Raw genomic sequence first — 21,502 nt, 5'->3', positions numbered from 1 at the left:
TATATAAAGACATATCCTGAGAGAGTCTGATGTAGGTAGATGGTTGTGCTTAACACCACTGATGATAATTAGTTGTAGCTCACATTTATATAGAACTTTAAGGTTTGCTGAGCATTTTTTGTATCTTGTGTCATTTGATCTTCACAAACGCTCTTTCTTGAAGCTTATCTGCCCAGTAAAGTAATGGCTGTGTTAAAAAACCTGCCCAGGGTTACCACATTACTAAGTGTCTGAGACGGGACCTGAACCTGGGTCTTCCTGACTACAAATCCAGCCTCTAAAGTGAAGTTAGCATGACGAAAGGGGCAGATTGTGATGCTGTGGGTGGACACAGTGTCTGCTCAGCGATTTTAATGGAATTGTTGCTGCGTAGTACATTTTGAAACCTCTCTGCAATGCTGATGTAATATTATTGTTGCTTCTATTAGTATTAACAATGATAATAACCACCTTGCTTTTGTCTACTTCTCAAAGCCCTTTCCCATTTATTATCTCATTTGAGATAATGTGTAGCTAGCCAACCAGCTGTCATTTGGAGCATTAGTGGAAACTTCAACAACCAGATAGTTTTAGTTTTCATTGCTTTCTCCATGGAAAGCAGTTATGAATGCATAATGAAGCTTCCTACTGACCTGAAGTATAAATGAAACTGATCTGATGTTAGAGGTCGTCCTAGGCAAAGTCACAAGGTAACAATGCAGCCTCCCTCCTGCCAATACTCCCAGGTTGCCAGGACCTCCATGGGATCCCCGACAGTGTCCAGATGTGTTTCCTCCCCATCTTTTTTCATCCTTATCCAGACTTAGTTCATGTACGTTCGATTTCAAAAGGGGTCACTTTCATCTAGTCGTTCCCTGGTAATCTATTGCAAGTCTAACATAGGCCATTCTACTGATTCAGGTACTCGTAGACGATCATATAGATAATGACCCACTATTTTATAGGGCAAATTCATCAATGACTCCAACATGTGGTGTAAGTAAACAGCAGCCTCAGAATTTCCTCTTCCTCTCAGAAGGGAATCTTCTCTCTAGGAATTGGGCCTCTCCTAGCTGACTTTTGTTTCATAAACAGCCATGAGAAGTCCAGCACTTCTCAGAAACCTGGAAGAATCCTAAGGCCACCACCTCCTACCACCAGTACTAGTGCCGTGTGATACAGTGAAAACACTCCTGGCTATGGGCCTCAGCTTTTTCCATCTTTAAAATGAGGAAGTTGAACTAACTGGCCAAGGAAGTTGAATAATGACAGATGTGTTCCTTCTAATTTAGACTAAAAACCTAGAAACTGGACATGGGTCCAGGTGTCACATTTATAAGCTTATCACAAATATTAAGTGGCAACTGAAACTCAGAAGGATTGAACTTATGATGATGTACTGTCTGGGTCACTCAAATTTTAGAGGAACAAAAATTTTATCATCTATAGCAAGATTGAAAAATGAGAAAAAAAGTTTGGAATGAAGAGATAATCTACATAGAGGAGTACAAAATGTAGAGCTGGGCAGGTCAACATTATTCAGTCTAGGCAGGGATTCTTTTTTTTTTCCTTTTGCTATTTGGAGGGGGGAGGGCAGGGCAATCGGGGTTAAGTGACTTGCCCAAAGTCACACAGCTAGTAAGTGTTAAGTGTCTGAGGCTGATTTGAACTCAGGTCCTCCTGACTCCAGCACCACTGCTCTATTCACTGTGCCACCTAGCCATCCCTAAACAGCGGTTCTTAATCTTGGATGGATGGACCCTATGGAAAGATTTCAAGATGTCAAACTTGGTTTGTCAATATTCTGATAACTTTATTTCAATAAAATTGGTTTCCTTCATAATCCTGTGCATTATATCATATGCATTTAAAAACATTCTTCTGAGAAGGGATCCATAGGCTACCCCAGACTGCCAAAGGGGTTTATCCCATGAAAAAAGTTAAGAGCACTTTCATTAATACAACCTCAATTACAGATTTCACAGATAAGGAGTTTGATGCCTAAAGAGGTTCAGTGATCTTCCCTAGATTTAAACTAAAAGTTTCCTGGTAAGGTTTAAACTCAAGTGTCTTGATTCCAACTCTTGTGCTCTTTCTTACCACATCACCTATTGACCTTCAAGCAGAACATGTTATAAACATGGTCAGCCTGGGAAGAAACAATACTTGTTGGAAAGCCAGGAAGGTTTTCATTATCTTTATTTTACATTTATTCTTTCCTGAATAAATAAGTAGCCTCTTCAAAAGACAACAGAGAATAAGATAAATGCAAACCCTTTTATGCTGCTTCCATTAGAATTTCCTGCCTTGTTCCTTCCTTCAGAACTGGGATTGGTCCCAGTTCTTCTGGGTTACAGTCTTCCTGACCTGCCCATTACATATATGTTCCTTCCTCCTAATATCAGCTGACATGCATCCCAAGATTGGATAATGAGGCTCTAATTCTAAGCAGGGTGTGTCAGTTACTATGGGTAAGGCTAGTTAAGCATGCATATTAATGAAAAGTTGGTGACCATTCCTTGACCCCCAGGGGAGTGGTCTGAGCCAGCTTGGCTCAGGCCCTTTCCAAGGGTAACCTTACAGATATCTTCCTGCTACGTAATTGGATAGGGTCACTCTGCCCTTTTTTCCTTCATCCTGATTTACACCTTCCTTCCAGTCCTGTGCATCATCCATTGTTCCTATAGAATTTGTGGAAACCAAACTACTAGCATTTCTCACAATGATGTATGTAAACATATATGCAGCCTTCAGAAACAAGATAAATGTCTTTGAATCAGAAAACTGTTCCTCAACCCATTTTGAACTTTTTATCTCATAGCTCCAAAGAAATCAAAGTGAGAAATACCTTCATTATATAGTATCTTAAGCTTGTGCCTGTTGAAATGTAAATAAATAAGTTTTCTTTATTGACTTATTAAGAAACCAGTTTACATTGGTGTTCCCTAAAACTGGGGATATAAGAAAGGAAGTGTCTAGGAAGAATGAGAGGGGGAAATTACACCTTCCCGGCATATTTCCCATCCTTTCTTCTCTCTGAGGTAAAAAGCATGATATTCAGGATAGCGTAGCTCCATCTAATGGTTGTGTTCAGAGAGAACTCGCCCAAAATTAGAAACCACCAAGTGATTGGAATCGAATGGCCTGTTAGAATTCAGTCCAAGGATAGATATGTGGGTAGGAAGGCTTCAGTTTTCAGCAGCTCTCTTAGGCACAGAAGCAAGCCCATATCTTGTTACTTTCCTTAGTTTCTTTTGGTAACTGACTGGGTTCCATGGCATCATGACCTCATATGGGCCTGATGCAAAACTGGGAAAGGACCCAGGTTCTTTCAGATATCCACTCACAGGTAAGCTGTGTACCAAATATTGTAGAAAATTCACCCCATTATCTCTAATTAGAAGTAATGGCCTGGGTGGTGAGTTCACCCTAGCTAAAGAGATGGTCATAAATATTGGTTCACCAGTGTTTGAATCAGAATATTTCCATGGGCTGCCCAGCAAAAGTAGGAGGAAAAGGGATTGTAAGGGCAAAAAATAATCAAGCTACTTTATTCCCTTTCTTCCAGGAATGGAGGTGGCCGCAGTGGGACTTTCTGTGCAATCAGCATTGTTTGTGAAATGCTCAGACACCGGAGGGCAGTTGACGTCTTCCATGCTGTGAAGACACTGAGGAACAATAAACCTAACATGGTGGACCTTCTGGTAGGCACTTTCTAACGGTACTGTTAAATCGAAAATCTCCCCTATTATCACCCAGTCCCTGAGATCTCTAAGCTTTTTTCTCAAAGGAAGAGAGTCATTTTCAAAAGCATAATGTAATCACTTCACTTGTAATGGCTTTTCTTTTTTTTTTCTTTAAAAAAAAATCTGTTTCTTCCCAAGGAGACTTTGTCTCAGCTTGTTTGAAATTTGGGAATAGTTTGAAATTCACAAGTGAACATCCTTATTAATTTCCCTTCCTGGCAGTGCCATCCACGTGGAGAGCAGTACTAGCACAGAAGAAATAATCGTAGCAAATGAAATGCCAGATTTTCAAATTATATATTTTATAAATAGCTTAATCACCTAATATTTATCAAAGCTGTGAGTTTTAGTTTGACACCCAGAATATTACACTTAATTACGGTGGCCACATCCCAGAGAAGGATTAAAGGAGTTGAGAAACAAAGGATTGTGTGCAATTATTTTCTTAGAGTATTTCATGAAATCTCTTTTTATGCAGAGCTGTTGAAGTGCCAACTACTGTGATTCAAGAATAGTGACAAAGCTTAGGGAAGGAAGCTTTTAGATTAGGCTTTTGTAGTCTTGTGTTGGGAAAGGATGAACTGAGGAGCTGCAGGATTAATCCATCCTGTTTTGGGTGGGGGGAGGTCTTTGTATGGGCTGGGGGAGATGAGCCAGTGCTATCAAGTTTTTAAAAGGATTTGCCCTGGAGGCCATAAAATGTGAAAGTCGCAAAAGTCAAAGCCCATTCTACAAGTCTGCACCTACAGAGCTAGGGGATGGAGGTGCTGACCTAGAGCCACCAAACGGGTCACATTTTTGAGGTTGAGAAAATAGCTGTTGTCGCCATCAAAAGACCCAATATCTATTCATTTGTATAATACCATATTAAACAGTTGTACAGTGCCACGTACATAATTGGGGCTTGGTAAATTGTAATGGTGCTGGTAATGGTTATAACTCCTAGAGACACAATCAAACCCTAGTTAACAGGAACAGCTTCATTTGGACATCTGCTTCTCCCCAGACATATGTTTTATGCATGATGAGTTGTGATAGGTCCAGGAAGCATGGCCCGGGGAAGGCGACTTGGAATGGAAACGACCATTTTGCCAGGTGCACTCTCTCTCTATTAAGCTACTAACAGTTGTCTCATTGGCCGATGTGTCGAGTCCACCTCTTCTCCCACTACTCATGCCTGCCCTGCTCTGTGTAGGGTAGATATTTACTGTGCATGTGGCAAACGTCAACCCTTCCAAGTGATTTATAGATATGACTGTTGGATGAGTTGCTAACTGATTGGTATGTGCTGGGTAAGGCCCTTGGTTGGCACAGTACACCAGAGTTACTGGCTGGCACACAAAATGGATTCATGAAGAGCTGTGGTCTCCCCTGAATTCTTCGGCTTATATGGATAAGACAGAGGAAGATATTATTTGGAGTCAGTTTGGAGGGTTTAACTTGGGAGGCACCATCAAGGCTGCCATATTATGGCAGACATATGCTCAAATTAAAGAATTCAGAATATGTCTACCTTTGGTTTCACCTCATAGGAGGGAGACAGGATAGCTTATAACCCTTGGCTGGCACCTGAGTAAAACTGACCTTGACAAAATTTCATTTTGCTTATTCAAAACCTGAATTACATAGATCTACATTATAGACAGAGCCATCATCCATAGTTAGACTACTTTTTTTTTCTCCTAATGGAGCTGGCAGTCAATTTGCTACTCACAAGACTTCGTGGGAGAAATGGCAGGCCTCTTTCTATGTCAATAACACAGAATGTGGCACTTTGATGTAATGATGAAATCAGTGATTATTTTCTGGGAAGTACAAAGTTAAGAGCCAAAAGGACCCTTGATGCTAACTAACAAGAAGGAAGGATCCTAAGACATTATAAATCATTTGGGGCTTCCTGGTGGCTCTCTAACCTCCAGGATCAAATATAAAGTCCCCTATTTGGCATTTAAAGCTCTTCATAATCTGACCTCTTTCTATATTTCCAGACTCCTAATACTTTACTCATCCACACAGACTGTCTGATTATAGTCACACAGACTGAAATGCTGTTTCTCAGACACCGCATACCAGCTCCCATCTTTATGCCTGGGCATAGTTCGTCCCCCATCCCTGGAATGCTCTCGCTCCTTGCCTCTGCCTCTGGTGGCTTGGCTGTCTTCAAGACTCAAGTCGTTGCATGAAATGATGCAGAGCAAAATAAGCAGAATTGCTGTGGGAGGGGGGTAGCCTTCTGTAGGGTGCAAAGGGGGCAAAGGAAAAAAAGAAAAAAATATAATTTTATCCAATAATAAAACTTTCTCTCTTAAAATTTTTTATTTTTTAAAAGACTCAGAGTAGCTAGGTGGCTCAGTGAATAGAGTGCCAGCTCTGGAATCAGGAGGACCTGAGTTCAAATGTGGCTTCAGACACTCGACACATTTACTAGCTGTGTGACCTTGGGCAAATCACTTAACCACAACTGCTCTGATTTCCCCCCTCCAAAAAAAAAACCTCAAGTCCTACTTTCTATAGGATGCTTTTCCTTCTCTACCCATATATTAACTCCTTTCCTTCTCAGATTAATTTTGACCTACTCTGCATAGATCTTGAAAGTACTTAAAAACATGTTAGATTGAGGATAATCTCAGAGGGAAGGCACTGAGATTGAGGGAATGGTTTCTTGAAGAAGATGGAATTTTTCGATAACCTCTAAGGTATCTTCCAACTCTCATATTTTATCCTCACAATCTGGTTTTCATCTTCATCACTCAATTGAAACAGCTCTCTCCAAGGTTAAAATGATGTATTGAATGATAAATTCAATGACCTTTTCTCAGTCTTCTTCATAACTGACTTCTCAAATGCTAAGCATTTGACACGAGTGACCACCTCCCTCCTTCTTCTGGATTATTTCTTTTCCTTCAATATTCCTAACATTGCTCTCTCTTGATTTTCTTCCTACTTGATCAGTCTTTCCTTCTCAATCTCCTTTACTGAATCATCAGTAATTGCTTTGCCCAGTGCACGTCTCCCAAGTCTCTATTCTGGGTCTCTTCTTTTCTCGTTCTTGGCAATCTCATTAACTTTCATGGGTTTAGTCATCATCTGTAATCAGATGACTCCCCAGATCTATATATCTAGCCATAATCTCTCTTCTGAGCTCCAGTTTCACACATTAGCTGCCTTTTAGATATCTACAGCTGAATGTTCCTTATGATCTTGATTCGGATATTTGATATTCCCTCATTCTCCTTATTTGCAAAATAAAGAGGTTAGGCTGCATGACCTCTGAGGACCATTTCAGCTCTGTAATCTATAATTCTATGAGTATGTGTATGCCATCTCAAATTCACCATATTTAAAATGGAACTCATTATCTTTCTCCCTAAAGCCAACTTATTTCCCTATTTCTTTCAAGGATATAACCATCTTTCCACCTTCTCAAGTTCATAACTTTTAAAATCATCTTTGATTCTCCCCACGTCCAACCACATAACAAGTTCAAGCAATTAGAGGTGCAAGATACCCTATCAACATAATTTTTCTCCCATAGCTATGTTTAACCTTTAGTGTGTCCTTCCTGGAGGAGTAGCTTGGTGTAGTATCATGTTAGAATTGGAGTCAGGAAGACCTGAGCTAAAATTCCAGACTCACATAGACTTACTGTCTATGATCCTGAGCAAGTCCTTTAACTTTTCTGCCCCTCAATTTCCTTATCTGTAAAATGAGGAACTTGGATCTGATGACCTCTTAGGTTCCTCTGATTTTATGATCCTGTGAAGAAGCCCCTGCAGTATTTCCTTTGAAGAACTGAAGAGGTTTAGTGTTTGGATTCCAGATCACAGCTTTCCTGAGAGTATTGTCCTTATTCCTGAAACTGCTTTCTTCTGTGATTACCGTTGTACATTAGTTTCCTGCCTAGCTGATTTATAGATGCATAGGCTCATTCTGTTGAATCCTTAGGGTTCCCAGGAAATACCAATCAACAGATGATGTGTTCTGCAAACAGAGAGATGAAATAGAATGTGGCAGGTGGCAGGAAGTACCACCATGAGCACCCCTTAGAACTTTTTCCAAGGGACTTTTTTTTCACTGTTAAGTTGAATCGAAAGGAAATAGTGCATGGTTAAGGGCCTGGTACAACTCTCCATTTTCTCTAGGCACCAATAAATATCTCTTGACTGAATTGTCAGATATGGGCCCCAGGGGCTTACACAAATTCCATGTATGTGGAAAGGAGAAGAGAGAATTCTAGAATTAATGTATAAGAATGGGGACCCACAGAGAGAACATCCCTCTGCTGTCTGCTTCATCCCCACTCTGCACCCCTCCAATTTTGCAATTCTGATTACCTAAGTGTCTCATTATTAAGTCTCTAGGAGTCTTGCAATCTCGAGGGGTAGAGGGAGGAAGAGAATTTGGAACCGCTGATAAAATGAAATGTAAAAAAAAGAAATCTACAAATAGAGTTGAAAGCTGGGCATTCTCAAAGGAGATCTTTAAGACCGAAAAATTTGCTTCTTGAGATAGGTTAGCTTTCAACATGCAAACAATTATTGCTGATTGCAGGGGAGCGGGGAGAACTCACAACACAGAAACTAGAGTGTGTATGTGTTTGTGTGTATGTGTGTGTGTGTGTGTGTGTTCAGGAGAATGATGTGAGAATTGCTCTAACCCCCACATTTTAGGCAGCCTCCAAAGTTCTGTCTCTCCTCAGCCAGCCTTGTGTCCCCATTAAAGAGTTAGGAGAACCCAGGGGAACACATTTGTGTTGTCTAGATTTAAGATTTTATGTGGCTTTCCTAGAACTAGCAGTTTTATTCCAGTCCAATCCAACAAGCATTTATTATGTACCAGGCACTCAGCTAGGTGCTAGAGATGCAAAAAGAAAAACAAAACAATGGCCCCTGTCCTCAAGGAGCTTACATTCCTTATTGCCACTATGCCTTTGAAGATGCTGCAGTGCCAAGAAAACTAGCTTACATGCAGTAATTTTGTGGCCCTTCCCCCAGAAGTTTTGTATATGCTTTATTTTTTTTGTATAAGCTTTTGAGCTTTTTATTAATTCCCCAGCCTCCTTTCGTGGCCTCTGTGCTCCAGACAAATTGGCCTGTGTTTGCTGTCCCCCATCTAGAATGTCACATCCCCCACCTCTGTAGCTCTCCGCAGGCTCTTCCCCATGACTGGAATGCCTTCCCTTCATGGTTCTGTGGTGTCTTTTAAGGCTTAGCTCCACTGCCAGCTTCTACAGCACAGCTCTCTATATTCCCTCATTTGTCAGTGTCTTGACCTGCAAAAGCACTATTGATTTACATATATATGATGCTGATATGGATAGTTCCATGTTCCATTTCCCTTGTAGACCCTGGACCTGAGTCTCCGTGTGTGTGTGTGTGTGTGTGTGTGTGTGTACATCTCTTTATCTGTCTGCCCTGGAGGGCAGGATTTGTCTCACTTTCTCCTTTGTATCCTTGTATCTAGCAGAATGACTAGCATGTAATAGGAGTGCTTCCTAAGTGATTATTTGAGGAAACTGAACTTGCCCAAAATGGACCAGGATTTAGAGAGCAGACACAAGGGTTTGAATCCCAATGCTGCCACTTATTTTGAGACCTTAGGCAAGTCACATTACCATTCCAGGCTTCAGTTTCTCATCTGTAAAATAAGCAGATTGAACTAGACAAACCTTAAAGTTTTCTTTCAATGCTGAAATTCTGTGATAGTATGAGAAAAAAACTGGGTACTTTGAGAGGACTAAAATACAGACTGTGTCATTGTGCGTAATTGTTAACTAAATAGTAGTTAGCTACATAGCAGCCAGTTTAAGAACCACCATACATTTTCCCCCATCGTGAATCAATACCAGTCCCCAAACCTGGATCTGGACTCCAAGTTCAGGATTCCACCTTCCTGCTACCCATTACTTGCTCTTGCTTGGCTCACAGAAGAACCCTATAAGAAACCACCCATTTTAGAACCCATCGGTTGGGTTGGGTTACTAGCTCACCTGTGTCCATCTCCCCAGTTGTAATTCCTGTTACCAAAGCTGGCTTACTACTCTCTAGTGTTCTGTTCTGTCTTGTGGTGCCCTTTACTCCATTGTACTGCAATCTGTAATTCCAAACTTCACTCAAACAGCATTAAGATACTTCCAGCTGGGGGCAGCTAGGTGGCACAGTGAATAGAGCACCAGCCCTGGAGTCAGGAGAACCTGAGCTCAAATCTGGCCCCAGACGCCTGACGCACTTACTAGCCATGTGACTTTGGGCAGGTCACTTAACCCCAACTTCCCTCCAAAAAGCAAAAAACAAAAAAACAAAGAGAGAGAGATACTTTCAGCTAGATGCAAAGCTAACTGGAATCACAAATCCACGAGGGGTAAGAGTAAGAATATACTGACACTTCAGTGCTTAGCAATATGTGTTGCTAATGACCACATAGTCTTGTAAAGGAGATTCAGTTATGGTATTGATAAGGGAATTGGAACATAGAAAGAGCCATGTATATTTTTTTAAATATGAAGGTAGACTGGGGCCTATGTGTCACATGTCTATAGTCCATGCTTCTCTGAAGGCAGAGGCTGGTGGCTCCTGAGTGCAGGAGTTCTGAGCTGCATCATGGCTCAAATCGATTGCAGGTTTGTACTAAATCCAGCAATGATATGGTGGCCCCTAGGAGCAGAGGGACACCAGGCTGCCTAAGGAGGAGCAAACCACCTCAGATCAGAAAAAGGAGCCGATTAAAGTTTCTGTGCCAATCAGTATTGGGATAAGGCTCATGAATGGCCACTGAACTTCCAACCTGGGATCCCCAATCGACAACAAAAAAAGTGTGTGGGTTTGTTATACACACACACACACACACACATAAATATATGCATACATACATGTGTGCGTATATGTATATATACACATGCACATATATACATTTGTGCACATATGTCTATAAAATTTGTGATTGTCCATTTATACCACATTATCAGAAAAATGCAAGTGGTTCCATGAATGATAATATTTATTGATTTTGAGGTTACACTGGCAAATAGTGTGACTATACATTCTATAACCTGAAAGACAACATTGGACCAAAATTCTGCCTTGAATGATTAGTATATGTGGACCTCTTTCCCTTTACATCAATATAATCTATGATAAGGATTTTTGTTTTAAATTGAACAATCTGTAAGAACAAAATCCTAGATCAAAATTTCAAATTGCCAAGACATCTTAGTTTCAAAAAAGCAGATGCATTAGGGAGAGGAGCTTTGCCCCAGGTAACCATTGGAGAGTATTCTCTTTGAATTTTCTCTCCCACTTAGACAGTGGTGAGTACTTGATGTCCCCAGATGGCCATTAAGCCAGAGCACCTGGAGTTCTTCAGATGCCCAGCTGCACCTGCTCTCAGAGAAGTGATAATTTTTTGAGTCAGGATCTCAAAGGCCTTTATGTGCATATTTGTTGATTGAATGATTCATCTCTATCCTGAGATCTTTGTTAAGCATTATTTCCCACTGTTATGCTCTCTTTCCCTGCCCTAATTCAGGGCAAGAGAGGTGGCAGGTACTCACAGAGGGAATTTGGAAGCCTCTAGTGGTACAGATCACATCCCACCCTCACCTTCTCATCTTATTTTTGTCCATGTTCTCACATAAGTTCTCGACTGAGGATTTATCTAATGTGCTGCAGACATACTTCTAGGTATTTTAACATTTTGGATGTACCAGGGCAACACTCAGACTGTCTGTTATCTCTTGTTCTAACTGTGTGACTGGCCCACCTCTTTTTTCCAAATATACCTTTCTCAGATCATATCATTAATGTCATTTCTTGTACACAAATCCAGCCTCCACATACCCTACATTTTTCCTTTAAGTCATCCTCAATTGTCATTCTTTAGAGATTGTGGTATTCCATATACATACATACATATATATGTATACACACGTGTGTATAGTCATATAGCATCACCAGTCACCAGTCATTTATTAAGTACCTTTTATGTGTTAGAAACTTATCAATATTAAAAAGATGGGTTCTTGTATCAGGAGGTAGCTTGAGATGGTTGAAGACACTGCGCACTTTTCCCAGTGCTCATTCAGAGCTCATTCTCTTTTTCTATTCAAGTTTGGGCCTGGCTCATTGTCCATCCACAGTGTCTGTCATAGATACAATCTGGGTAATAAGCATTTATTATCCATTAGTTTGGGTTTTTTCCTGTTTAGAGATCAAACTGATCTTGTTTTAGTGGTTGTGGATCTCATTAGAGAGCACATAGTAGAGGAAGTTGTCCCATTGCTGAAGGAATGAATAGTATAAGCATTTAAAAGAAGAGACAGTGGCTGGAAGCCACGAGTTCATTAAGAACAGGTCATGCCATACTAACTGCATATCTTTTTTTTGACAAGTAAATGACAAGTAAAAGTTTAGACTAGTAAATGAAAGGAATACATTGAACTTAATGTGTCTGGATTTTCAGCAACGTCCTTCAAAATATCTTTGCAAAATAAGAGAATTATAAACTGTGTTGTTATTGTTCAGTCGTTTCTGACTCTTCATGACCCGCTTTTGGGGTTTTCTTGGCAAAGATACTGGAGTGGTTTGCCATTTCCTTCCTTAGGTCATTTTATAAATGAGGAAACTGAAGCAGATTGGGTTTAGTAACTTGCCCAGGGTCACCCAGCTAGTAAATGTCTGAGGCCAGATTTGAACTCAGGAAGATGAGTCTTCCTGACTCCAGGCCTAGCCTTCTATCCACTGTACCACCTCGCTGCCCCATTATAAATTGTGTGATAGTACCATTAGATGGGCTCATATTTGAATGACCATTAGTGGATTAATGTTTACTTGAATGAGGTACCACTAGTGAAGTGTCCCTGGTCCTGTTCTCTTATTTTTATCAGTGACTTAGATGAAGGAAATGAGATGGCTTCATTGCAAACTTTGAAGATAACCCAAAATAAATGAAAGAAGCAAGATTCCAAAAGGTCTCAACAGACTAGAGAATGACTGACAAAAGCTAATGGTGATAGTTAGCAGAAGAAAATGTTAAGCTGTTGATCTGAGTCCAAAAATTCAATTATACAAGTAGAGGACAAGGGAGACATGGCCCTAGAAAGCCTTTCATGTGAAAAAGACATGGAAGTTTTAATGGACCTCTACCTCAAAAGTTAACTGAGTGATATGGTGGCCAAAAAGGCGTAATGTTACCTTGGACTGCGTTACTAGAACTTTGGTGGCCATAGAGATATTAAAATCTCACTATGAATGCCGTATATGAGCTATTGGATCTAGCTTGGTATACTCTATCAAGCTAGAGTATGCACATCATAGGAAAACCCAGATGGTAGGCAGACTTGAAACCATGCCGCAAATGGTATAGCAACTGATTTTTTAAAATATTAGTTGAAGTGTAACTTAAGGTAGTTAACCTACAAAAAAGAAATGGGGAAAGATGAATGGGTTGAAGAATTGTCCTATTAAAGAGGGACAAGATTTGTTCTGGTTGGTCCCAAAGGCAGAACTCAAAATGGCGAGAAATTACAGAATGGCAGATTTTAGTTGAATGTGAGAAAAAATCTTTCTAAAAATTAGAACAACTCAAAAATGGAGTGAGCAATCTTGGAGTGCTAGTGAGCTCCCTATCACTGAACATCTTCCAGTGAAGGTGGCATAACTGCCTGTCAATGAAATTATTGAAAGCTTTCATCCTTTGGGGAAAGTTAAAATAGATTGGCCTCAGAGATCTCTAACAACTCCATGCTTGGGTCCTAGCAGTGAGCTAGTCTCTTTGTCAGTACACATTCCATTTTTGCCCTCCTTTCATGCCTGAAACTAGCTAATGAGGCTGAAAGTGGAAGCATCTAGAAACAAGGAGAAAATTCTCTTCCCTAAGCAGAGGGACACCTCACATGGCTTAATTATACTGCTCAAAAGCAAAGGAATTGAAAGAAGAGACTGCTGTGCAAAAGACAACCTGTACCTGGTGATCAAGTATAATCAGTTTGCAGGGCAAGAAAATTTCAGGCTCTTAGGAGATGCTGGGAGGTCGGGGCTGTAATTAGTTGTATTCCTGCCTGCTTCCCTTATTTGACTAATCCAGAAGCCAGTAATCACATACTGTGGAATTGGCAGTCTGTTTAGTGGGGATGAGATGGGAGAGGGCAGATTCATTTTGAGAATTATAGTCATGAGGACGACAGGGCAATTTCAATGACTTCCAGGGGTGCAGGTCGCCATCACTGAAGCATGAAATCCCTTCTGTGTTTCTTTGCCTATGTTGTGGCCCCAGGCCAGCAACTACATTTCACCACTTAATGCATTTTAATATGTTAAAGGAGTAGAACGAGGTAATGTTCCTGTCTGGTTCCTAGTAGTCATTGAAATTAATTGCACAATTAGATCCATGCACAAAACCATTTTTTCCATAAAAAGGGATGGGGTCCCTGAGGTTTCAGTAGTAGAAATCTATGTCATTTCTATAAAGCACAAAAATAATGGAAATATTACTACTCTTTTCATAGCCAGAATGACAGCACCATCATTAGGTTTAAAAGGGTTTAGAATAAAGGAGTTTTTTTTTTAATTTTCAGAAATAAAGGTTCCCAATTCCTTAAATAATAAATGTTAGAACAACATTGACTTAATAAATAGCCATCCACCCAGTACAAGTTCTATTTTTTATAGGTAAATACTAAAGAATATTCATTTTATTCACCCATTTGTATCCTCTCCATTAGGGGTTCTTAACCTTCTTAGGCTTTGGGATACAAAGACTCTGGACACCTTCTCAAAATATTTTTCAAAATTCATAATTGAAGGAAATACTAAATTTCACTTAGAAGCTAATCAAAGTAAAGATGTTTTATCCTACCCAGGTTCATGGATTCCCTGAACTCAATCCATGGACCCTTTAGAGGTAGGTAGAACCCAGATAAAGAACTCCTACCCTAATAGGAAACAAGAGAGTAGTAGACATTTTTTTTTAATTTGAACTGGTAGAAATATATTATCCTAATTTGTCGCATTTAAAGAATTCCTTTTATAAGTATGTATGTGGCCATGATTATAATATTTTCATCTTTTTAGTGGTTATAATAATAGTTCAATTCAATAAACATTTATTAAATATCTCCTCTCTGTAAGGTACTATACTAGGTGCTCAAAACATAAAAACCAAATGGAAAATGAAAAAGAAAACAGTTTTGTTTGTCTTTTTTCCCCCATAAGTAACTTACTTTCAACTGGAAAGCCTTCCTTGAGGGAGATAGAATAGTGAAAAAAGTTCCAGATATGTGCAATTCACTATATGACCTCTGGCAAGTCAACTTCTTCTGAACTTGTTTCCACATCTATGAAATGAGTTCATCTCTTGCTCTTAGTTTCAACATCTATAAAATGGGTTACTTACTCTCTCTTGTCCTGTATGTCTAATCATCACATGAGAAGGAAAGCATTAAAAGTAAAAGGAATTCTCAATTAGGATGAAAAATTAATGGGAATTATATCTGGGGGAGGGAGATAGATAAGAAAGAAACAGGCATTTATTAAGTCTCTGACTCAGATATTGTGCTAAGCACTTTACAAATATCTCATTTGTTCCTCACAACAACCCTGAGAGATGGGTGTCAGAGCCATAACTGAAGACAAACCAAGTTTTCTTGTACCATATATGGGCACCATAATTCACTTGAAAGCAGAAGTACTCTAAGATAAATGAATTGGGCATAATTGTCAGATTCACAGAAACTCTGAGTTGGAGTGGCCCTCAGAAGCCATCAAGTCCGACAAAACTAGAATCTTGTCTACAGTGGTTTACATTAATATTAAAACTTTACATTTATAAAGTGCTTTACATGCATTATGTCATCTGATCCTCCCAATGATCCCCACCCCTATTTTACAGATAACATGACTGAGGCTCATGGAATTTAATTGACTTGTCTAGGGTCATAAATCTAGTAAATAATGCAGCCAGAAATTGAACTCTGACTCCAAGTCAGAGATTTTCTTCTCTACTTTAAACACACTGTCTCTCCTATTCAGGCAAAGATTGAACAACTTCCAGGTTTGTAACTGACATGAGACTTAGGCATCCACATCATCCAGAATTAGCTAAACTCAGTTACTATCAAGTGTGAATCTTATATGAACTATGACCTTCTCACCTCAGCATCAAAACCAAGTGCCTTATTTATCTTCTGACATGTAGGACAAGGCAGGGTAAAGCTATATTTCATCTGCAATCTAATGGTACCCAACAAGAACAAAGTGGTTTGGTGAACAAGGGATGGTTTTATTGTCTTTTACAAAGTTGACAAGATAGCAGGGAAAATATATATTTTTAAGGCCATATCTACTGATGAAAAGGACTGGAGCTCAGCTGTTTTAACAGCTCACCCAAAGTGGTTCAGAAGAAGTGTAGGGAACCTTCAAGTGACTCCTCTCTTGTATGACTCCCCTCCAGAGCTCCCTGAGGGCTCTCATAGGTTAACCTTTTCTGATGCATCAAGGCAAACCAGAACGCCTTCTCTTCTTTTTCCCACACTGGTTTTTTTCCCTAAATGTTCTCCTGTTGATTTTTCTCCATGCACTTCCCAGTCATCTCCCACCCGCTACCTCATCCCACTAAATCCTTTTCTTACAGCAAAGAATATCAGTTTAGCAAAGACCACCACAGCGACGTATGACCTCTTTAATATTTCTCCCTAAGGTGTAAATGACCACTCCCACAGCCCAGTAGTCCCATGGACCTCGGGACTACTCATTAGTAAGCGGCAGCTTGGTGTAGTAGGTAAAAAGTCAATCTCATACTCACTATGACCTGAGTTCAAGCCCATACTTGAGTTCATATTAACTTTGTAGTACTGTGCAAGTCTCAAAAAATAGAGAGAAGGTACTGACATGGTAGAAGGAATTTAACTACTAGGAAGTTCCCTATTACTGATGAAAACACAGGCCTAGTCCCTAATCCTAATCACTTACTATATTGGTTAGGGACATTCCCCATTAGAAAGAAGCCTGAGTCAAGGCACAAAGACATAGCTTGTTTGTACATATTTGTTCAGTTATTGTCCAGAAAATGTCCAGATTGTTTTTGAGGGGGGGGTGATTTTTTTTAATCTTTTGCACAATCATTTTCAAATCTACAATTTGGGGGGGAGGCACAGGGACGGATGGACAAAGGGATGGAAAAGGAAGGATTTTTTTGGACTTACCAACATTGCAGCTACATGGCAGCACTTTGTACCTGGGACTTTTCCATATGCTAGTGGTCTGTTTATGTAACTTCTAAAACATAACATACCAGAGTACTATCCAAGGATCTCAAAATGACTCTTCTGGAGATCTGGTGCTGATTAATGGTGATTATATGTGAAGCCCCAACTCCTATTTAAAAATTAACCGGTAATTTAAAAGAAAGGCTGCCTGTGGGAGTCTTGTCAATAGAGTGTGATTGTAAGCCAGCTCCAATTTTATTATAATATGGATTGTAAGTTTCTGGAGGATAAGAACTGGCTTTTACCTTTCTTTGTCTCTCCAGTGCTTAGCACAGTGCCTGGCAAGTAGTTGGCACTTAATTAAAGTTTATTGGCCCACTTACTGACTGAAATATGGTGTTATCTGCAGGATAATAGACAAGTGTGCCCTCCTAACTAACGGGGCAGAGAGACAGGACCAGAAGCAATCGGTCAGTGTTGATTATCTTCTCTGGCAGCTAGGGGGAGCAGTGAATAAGGTGCTAGACCTGGAATTGTGAAGAAGAGGTCAGATGTAGCCTCAGATACTGTGTAACCCTGACTTAGTTGGCCTCAGTTTCTTCCTCTGTCAAATAGGGGTAGTAATAGCACCTACCTTCTACAGTTTTGTTTGAGATAATATTTGTAAAGGGCTTTACAAACCTTAAAGCACTATATATAAGATACAAATAAATGTATAAATTGTGATGATTAATGATGGCGATGATATTGATGATGATGGTGATGATGTTGATGATGATGGCGATGATATTGATGATGATGGTGATGATATTGATGATGATGGCGATGATGTTGATGATGATGGCGATGATGTTGATGATGATGGTGATGATGTTGATGATGATGGTGATGATGTTGATGATGATGGTGATGATATTGATGATGATGGTGATGATATTGATGATGATGGTGATGATGTTGTGCAAAGTTCAACAACTCAGGAAAAGATAGTAGCTATCATTAGTTTCCTCCGCCAACCTCATGGTAACTGTGTACATATATGTATGTATATGAAACAAGCACATGACAATGCTAGCCCATATTCCTGAGCACTCTCTCAGGAGGCCTGATTCCCCTGGTTTTTCATCTTCCAGAACAAAAAAAAAGAAAAACAGTTTGCCCACAGAAGCAAGAGAGGATGTTTAGAGCACAAAAATAAAGCGTACTGTCTCTAGAGTCTGAGGACTTAGGTTCCCATCCGGACTACCTGTGTGACCCCTCAAGTTTCATCAGCCATAAAATGAGGGGTGGCATTCGATGGCCTCTTAGGAGCCTCCTTCTAATTCTGGATCTGTGGTCCCATGAAAAGAATTGGAGCTGTTGAGTGTTTCTACAGTTTGGTAGAGTGACTTTTTTCTTTCTTATATTGGGTGGTGAGATTGATGGACTCCAATTAAGTCTCTAATCTGGCATAACCGTCTTAACTAAAATTGGAGCTGGCTGTCATACAGCTGACAGGTTTTTTTTTTCCTTGCTGTCTCCCCAGGACCAGTACAAGTTCTGCTATGAAGTCGCTTTAGAATACTTGAATTCTGGCTGATGGAGAAAGATGCCCTGCAGACCCTTGCGCCCACCCGGGAGCCACAAAGCCCCATGATGTTTGTGTATATGAGATGAAGACTTCTCAGTGTCATGCTTATTTTGCTTTGTATAATTGGCTCTTTTTAAGAGCCTGAGAAAGTGTTTATAAACCCGCCTGCACTGCCTACTTTTCCACCATATTGCTGCTGCCTGACAAAAACACAAAACACACTCTCTGCGGTCGTCGGATACTGTGTTCATAATCATCATCTTGAAAGAGCAGCCTAGACATCTGGTAAATTAAAAGAGCACAATTATATTCTTATGAAGGAATTTGTCCCTTTGAGGTTTAATTTTGTTGCCTGTGATCCTTTGTTATGTCACAGCTAAGTGTATATTTTTGTTCTGTGGAGAATGTTGTCTGGCATTTATGATAATATATGATTTTAGTTAATATTTGTATTTTAACACATACATAACAGAAAGTATACGTAGCTTACCTGAACTAACAGACAAAGAACTCATAACAAACCGTGCTAACTTTCTGGAGTGGAAGTTTCTCTCTGATCGATAATGTTTCAAGGAGGAACGGCTTGACAGGAATTCACTCTGAAAAGGTCAAACCAGATGACCGGGTGAAATAGATCCAAAGCTTTTTCATTTGTTTATATTGTAAATATTTTTTTTGATTTCATCAAATTATTTATTCATTAAAAGAAATTTTTGTGAAGCACAGTGAGTGACAATCATTTTTCTTAAGCCCTGGAAATGCTTTATTTACTGTATGATAATGTAAACATTTGTTACCTTGTATGGATTCTCAGCTCAATAAATGATGGCACATGGCAGATTTGTGTTGGATTTCTGGTGCACCAGGACATGGAGAGACTGAAGCAGCAATTGCTTGGCTTTGAATTTCACTTTTTAGAGCCTGTGGAGGAAGCACCAATTCCCAAATCCCTAGAGACCCAGGAGAAGCTGAGATATTCTGTCCAGAGAAGGAGCTGGGAGGGAGAGGGTCAGAAATAGTGAGTGTTTGCTGAGAGACATGTCTGGTTTGGACTTTTATCATTAAGAAATCTGTGCTCCATTATATTCAGACGGTCCCCAGTACTCATGGAAGGCAAAGCATAGAAAGAAACTCATCACCAAAAAGATGAGTTTCTGGGCTGGAACTGGCTACATACTTAGCAGCAGAAAGCTGGCCCTAGACCTCTGAGAGCCAAGAAATACTGGTTCTCTTCCATTCCGTGTGGCCTTGAGCAAATCTCTTCCCTTGCTTCTGTTTCCCCTTCTGCAGGTTAGGGTTGATGTTCTCTCTCCTTGCCTCATTCACTCTATAATTAGATCATGAAAATTAAAATGACTGAGTAGTAAAGAAAATTGGAGTGATGTTTATGAGTCTTGTATGTATTCGTTAGCTGCATTTTTGTGTATTGTAAGTAACTGGTAATGAAAAGAATGGTGGCATGATTCACACACACGAGCACATATATACACTTCTTAAGGTAAATTGCCTTTTTTTTAATCTACTTTTTCACAGTGACCTTAGCCCTGATCCATTACATAAAACAGTTTTTTGCTATGGGTAGGGAAGACATATCATCACGAATTTCCTTAATGGTTTTTCTTTTTTTTTTTTTTTTGCAATGATGATATAAGAGCAATAGGGAACTCTCCATTTGGGAAATTCGTAAGAAGAGTTTGTAGATTAAAAGAGGACTTCTCAGAGTAGATACATACAAAGGGCAATGACTCTCTCAGTTCTACTTCTAAGCTTAGAAGGTGGTCCCAAGGTCTTCCCAGAACAAGCCAGTGCTTGAGAGTTGAGCAAAGCCTCTGCCTTCTCCAGCCAAAGCTGCTGAGGCCACCTTCCAGTTTGTTACTACTTGGGTCTCACAACTCCCAGAGAACAACAAACTTGACAGTAGGTTATTTTTTTAAGGTTAGAACCCTAGAAGCAGTCAGAAAGTTTTGAGTATAAATTGGCAGAGAGAAGGGTTTAAATGTGCCTTGTTCGTCAAGGTTCTTGGTGAGAATGAACTCCTGGCATTCTTCTATCCCTTTGGATTAGGTTCTAAGAGACTGCTTGAAGAAAAGCACTGAAGGATGAAAGGTTTGCCTGGAATCTACAAAGGATCGGATCAACACAGATGTGAAAGTTTAACTAGTGTGCTACAGCTGATGGGAAAATCAGTCAATAAATATTTATTAAGCACCTGCTGTGTGACAGGCACTATGCCAAGTGCTCAGGATACAAAGGGAGATAAAAGGCTTCTCTGCCTTCAAGGAGCTTGCAATCTAACGGGGAAGATGGCATACAAATAGCTACGAACAAGCTGCAGACAGCATAAATGGAGACAAGGAACAGAGGGAAGGCGGAATTGAGAGGGCTTAGGAAAGGTTTCTGGTAGAAAGTGGGATTTTAGCTGGTTTTTTGAAGGAAGCTAAGGAAGTCAGGAGGTAGATATGTGGAGGAAGAGAATTCCAAGCTAAAGAATAGCCAGTAAAAATGCCCAGTGTCAGAGGGGGAAATATACTTGTAAGATAAGTTATCTGATAGGGTGTCCTGCGTGTAATTGTTGCTCCAAATATGTGTATTTTTACATAAATGAAGATGAGTAGATCCTAAGTTAAGGCAGATGGGGTGTGGTGTATGTATGTATGTATGCACGCATGTATGTATGTATATACACATATAGGTATGTATGTGTGTATACATACACACGTAGGTATGTGTATATCTATGTATGTATACACATATAGCTATGTGTGTATCTATGTATGTATATATACACATATATGTATTGTGTATGTATGCACATGTAGGTGTGTATATATGCACATATAGGTATGTGTGTATATCTATGTATGTATGTATACACATAGGTATGTGTATATCTATGTATGTATACACATAGGTATTGTGTATGTATGTATATATACACACAGATATGTATTTATGTATGTATATATACACAAAAAGGTATGTGTGTATCTATGTATATATACACATATA

The 21,502-nt window shown here is 39.7% G+C and overlaps 1 protein-coding gene across 1 annotated transcript in view; it reads left to right on the top strand.

Moving 5' to 3' along the window:
* Positions 1–19,213, top strand: part of PTPRM (protein tyrosine phosphatase receptor type M) — a 1,041,338-nt gene extending 1,022,125 nt beyond the window's left edge. The window contains exons 30-31 of the mRNA XM_069099664.1: positions 3,548–3,683; positions 18,449–19,213. Coding sequence (XP_068955765.1) covers positions 3,548–3,683; positions 18,449–18,502 — 190 coding nt within the window. The 3' untranslated portion in view covers positions 18,503–19,213. The remainder of the gene's footprint in view (positions 1–3,547; positions 3,684–18,448) is intronic.
* The last annotated feature ends 2,289 nt before the right edge of the window (positions 19,214–21,502 follow it).

This window comes from Petaurus breviceps, unplaced genomic scaffold, assembly GCF_028583685.1.
Source record: "Petaurus breviceps papuanus isolate PSGF00001 unplaced genomic scaffold, PetGlider_PUasm1.0 38, whole genome shotgun sequence".
NCBI classification, from domain to species: domain Eukaryota; kingdom Metazoa; phylum Chordata; class Mammalia; order Diprotodontia; family Petauridae; genus Petaurus; species Petaurus breviceps.
This window is presented reverse-complemented; position numbering and strand designations above follow the sequence as displayed.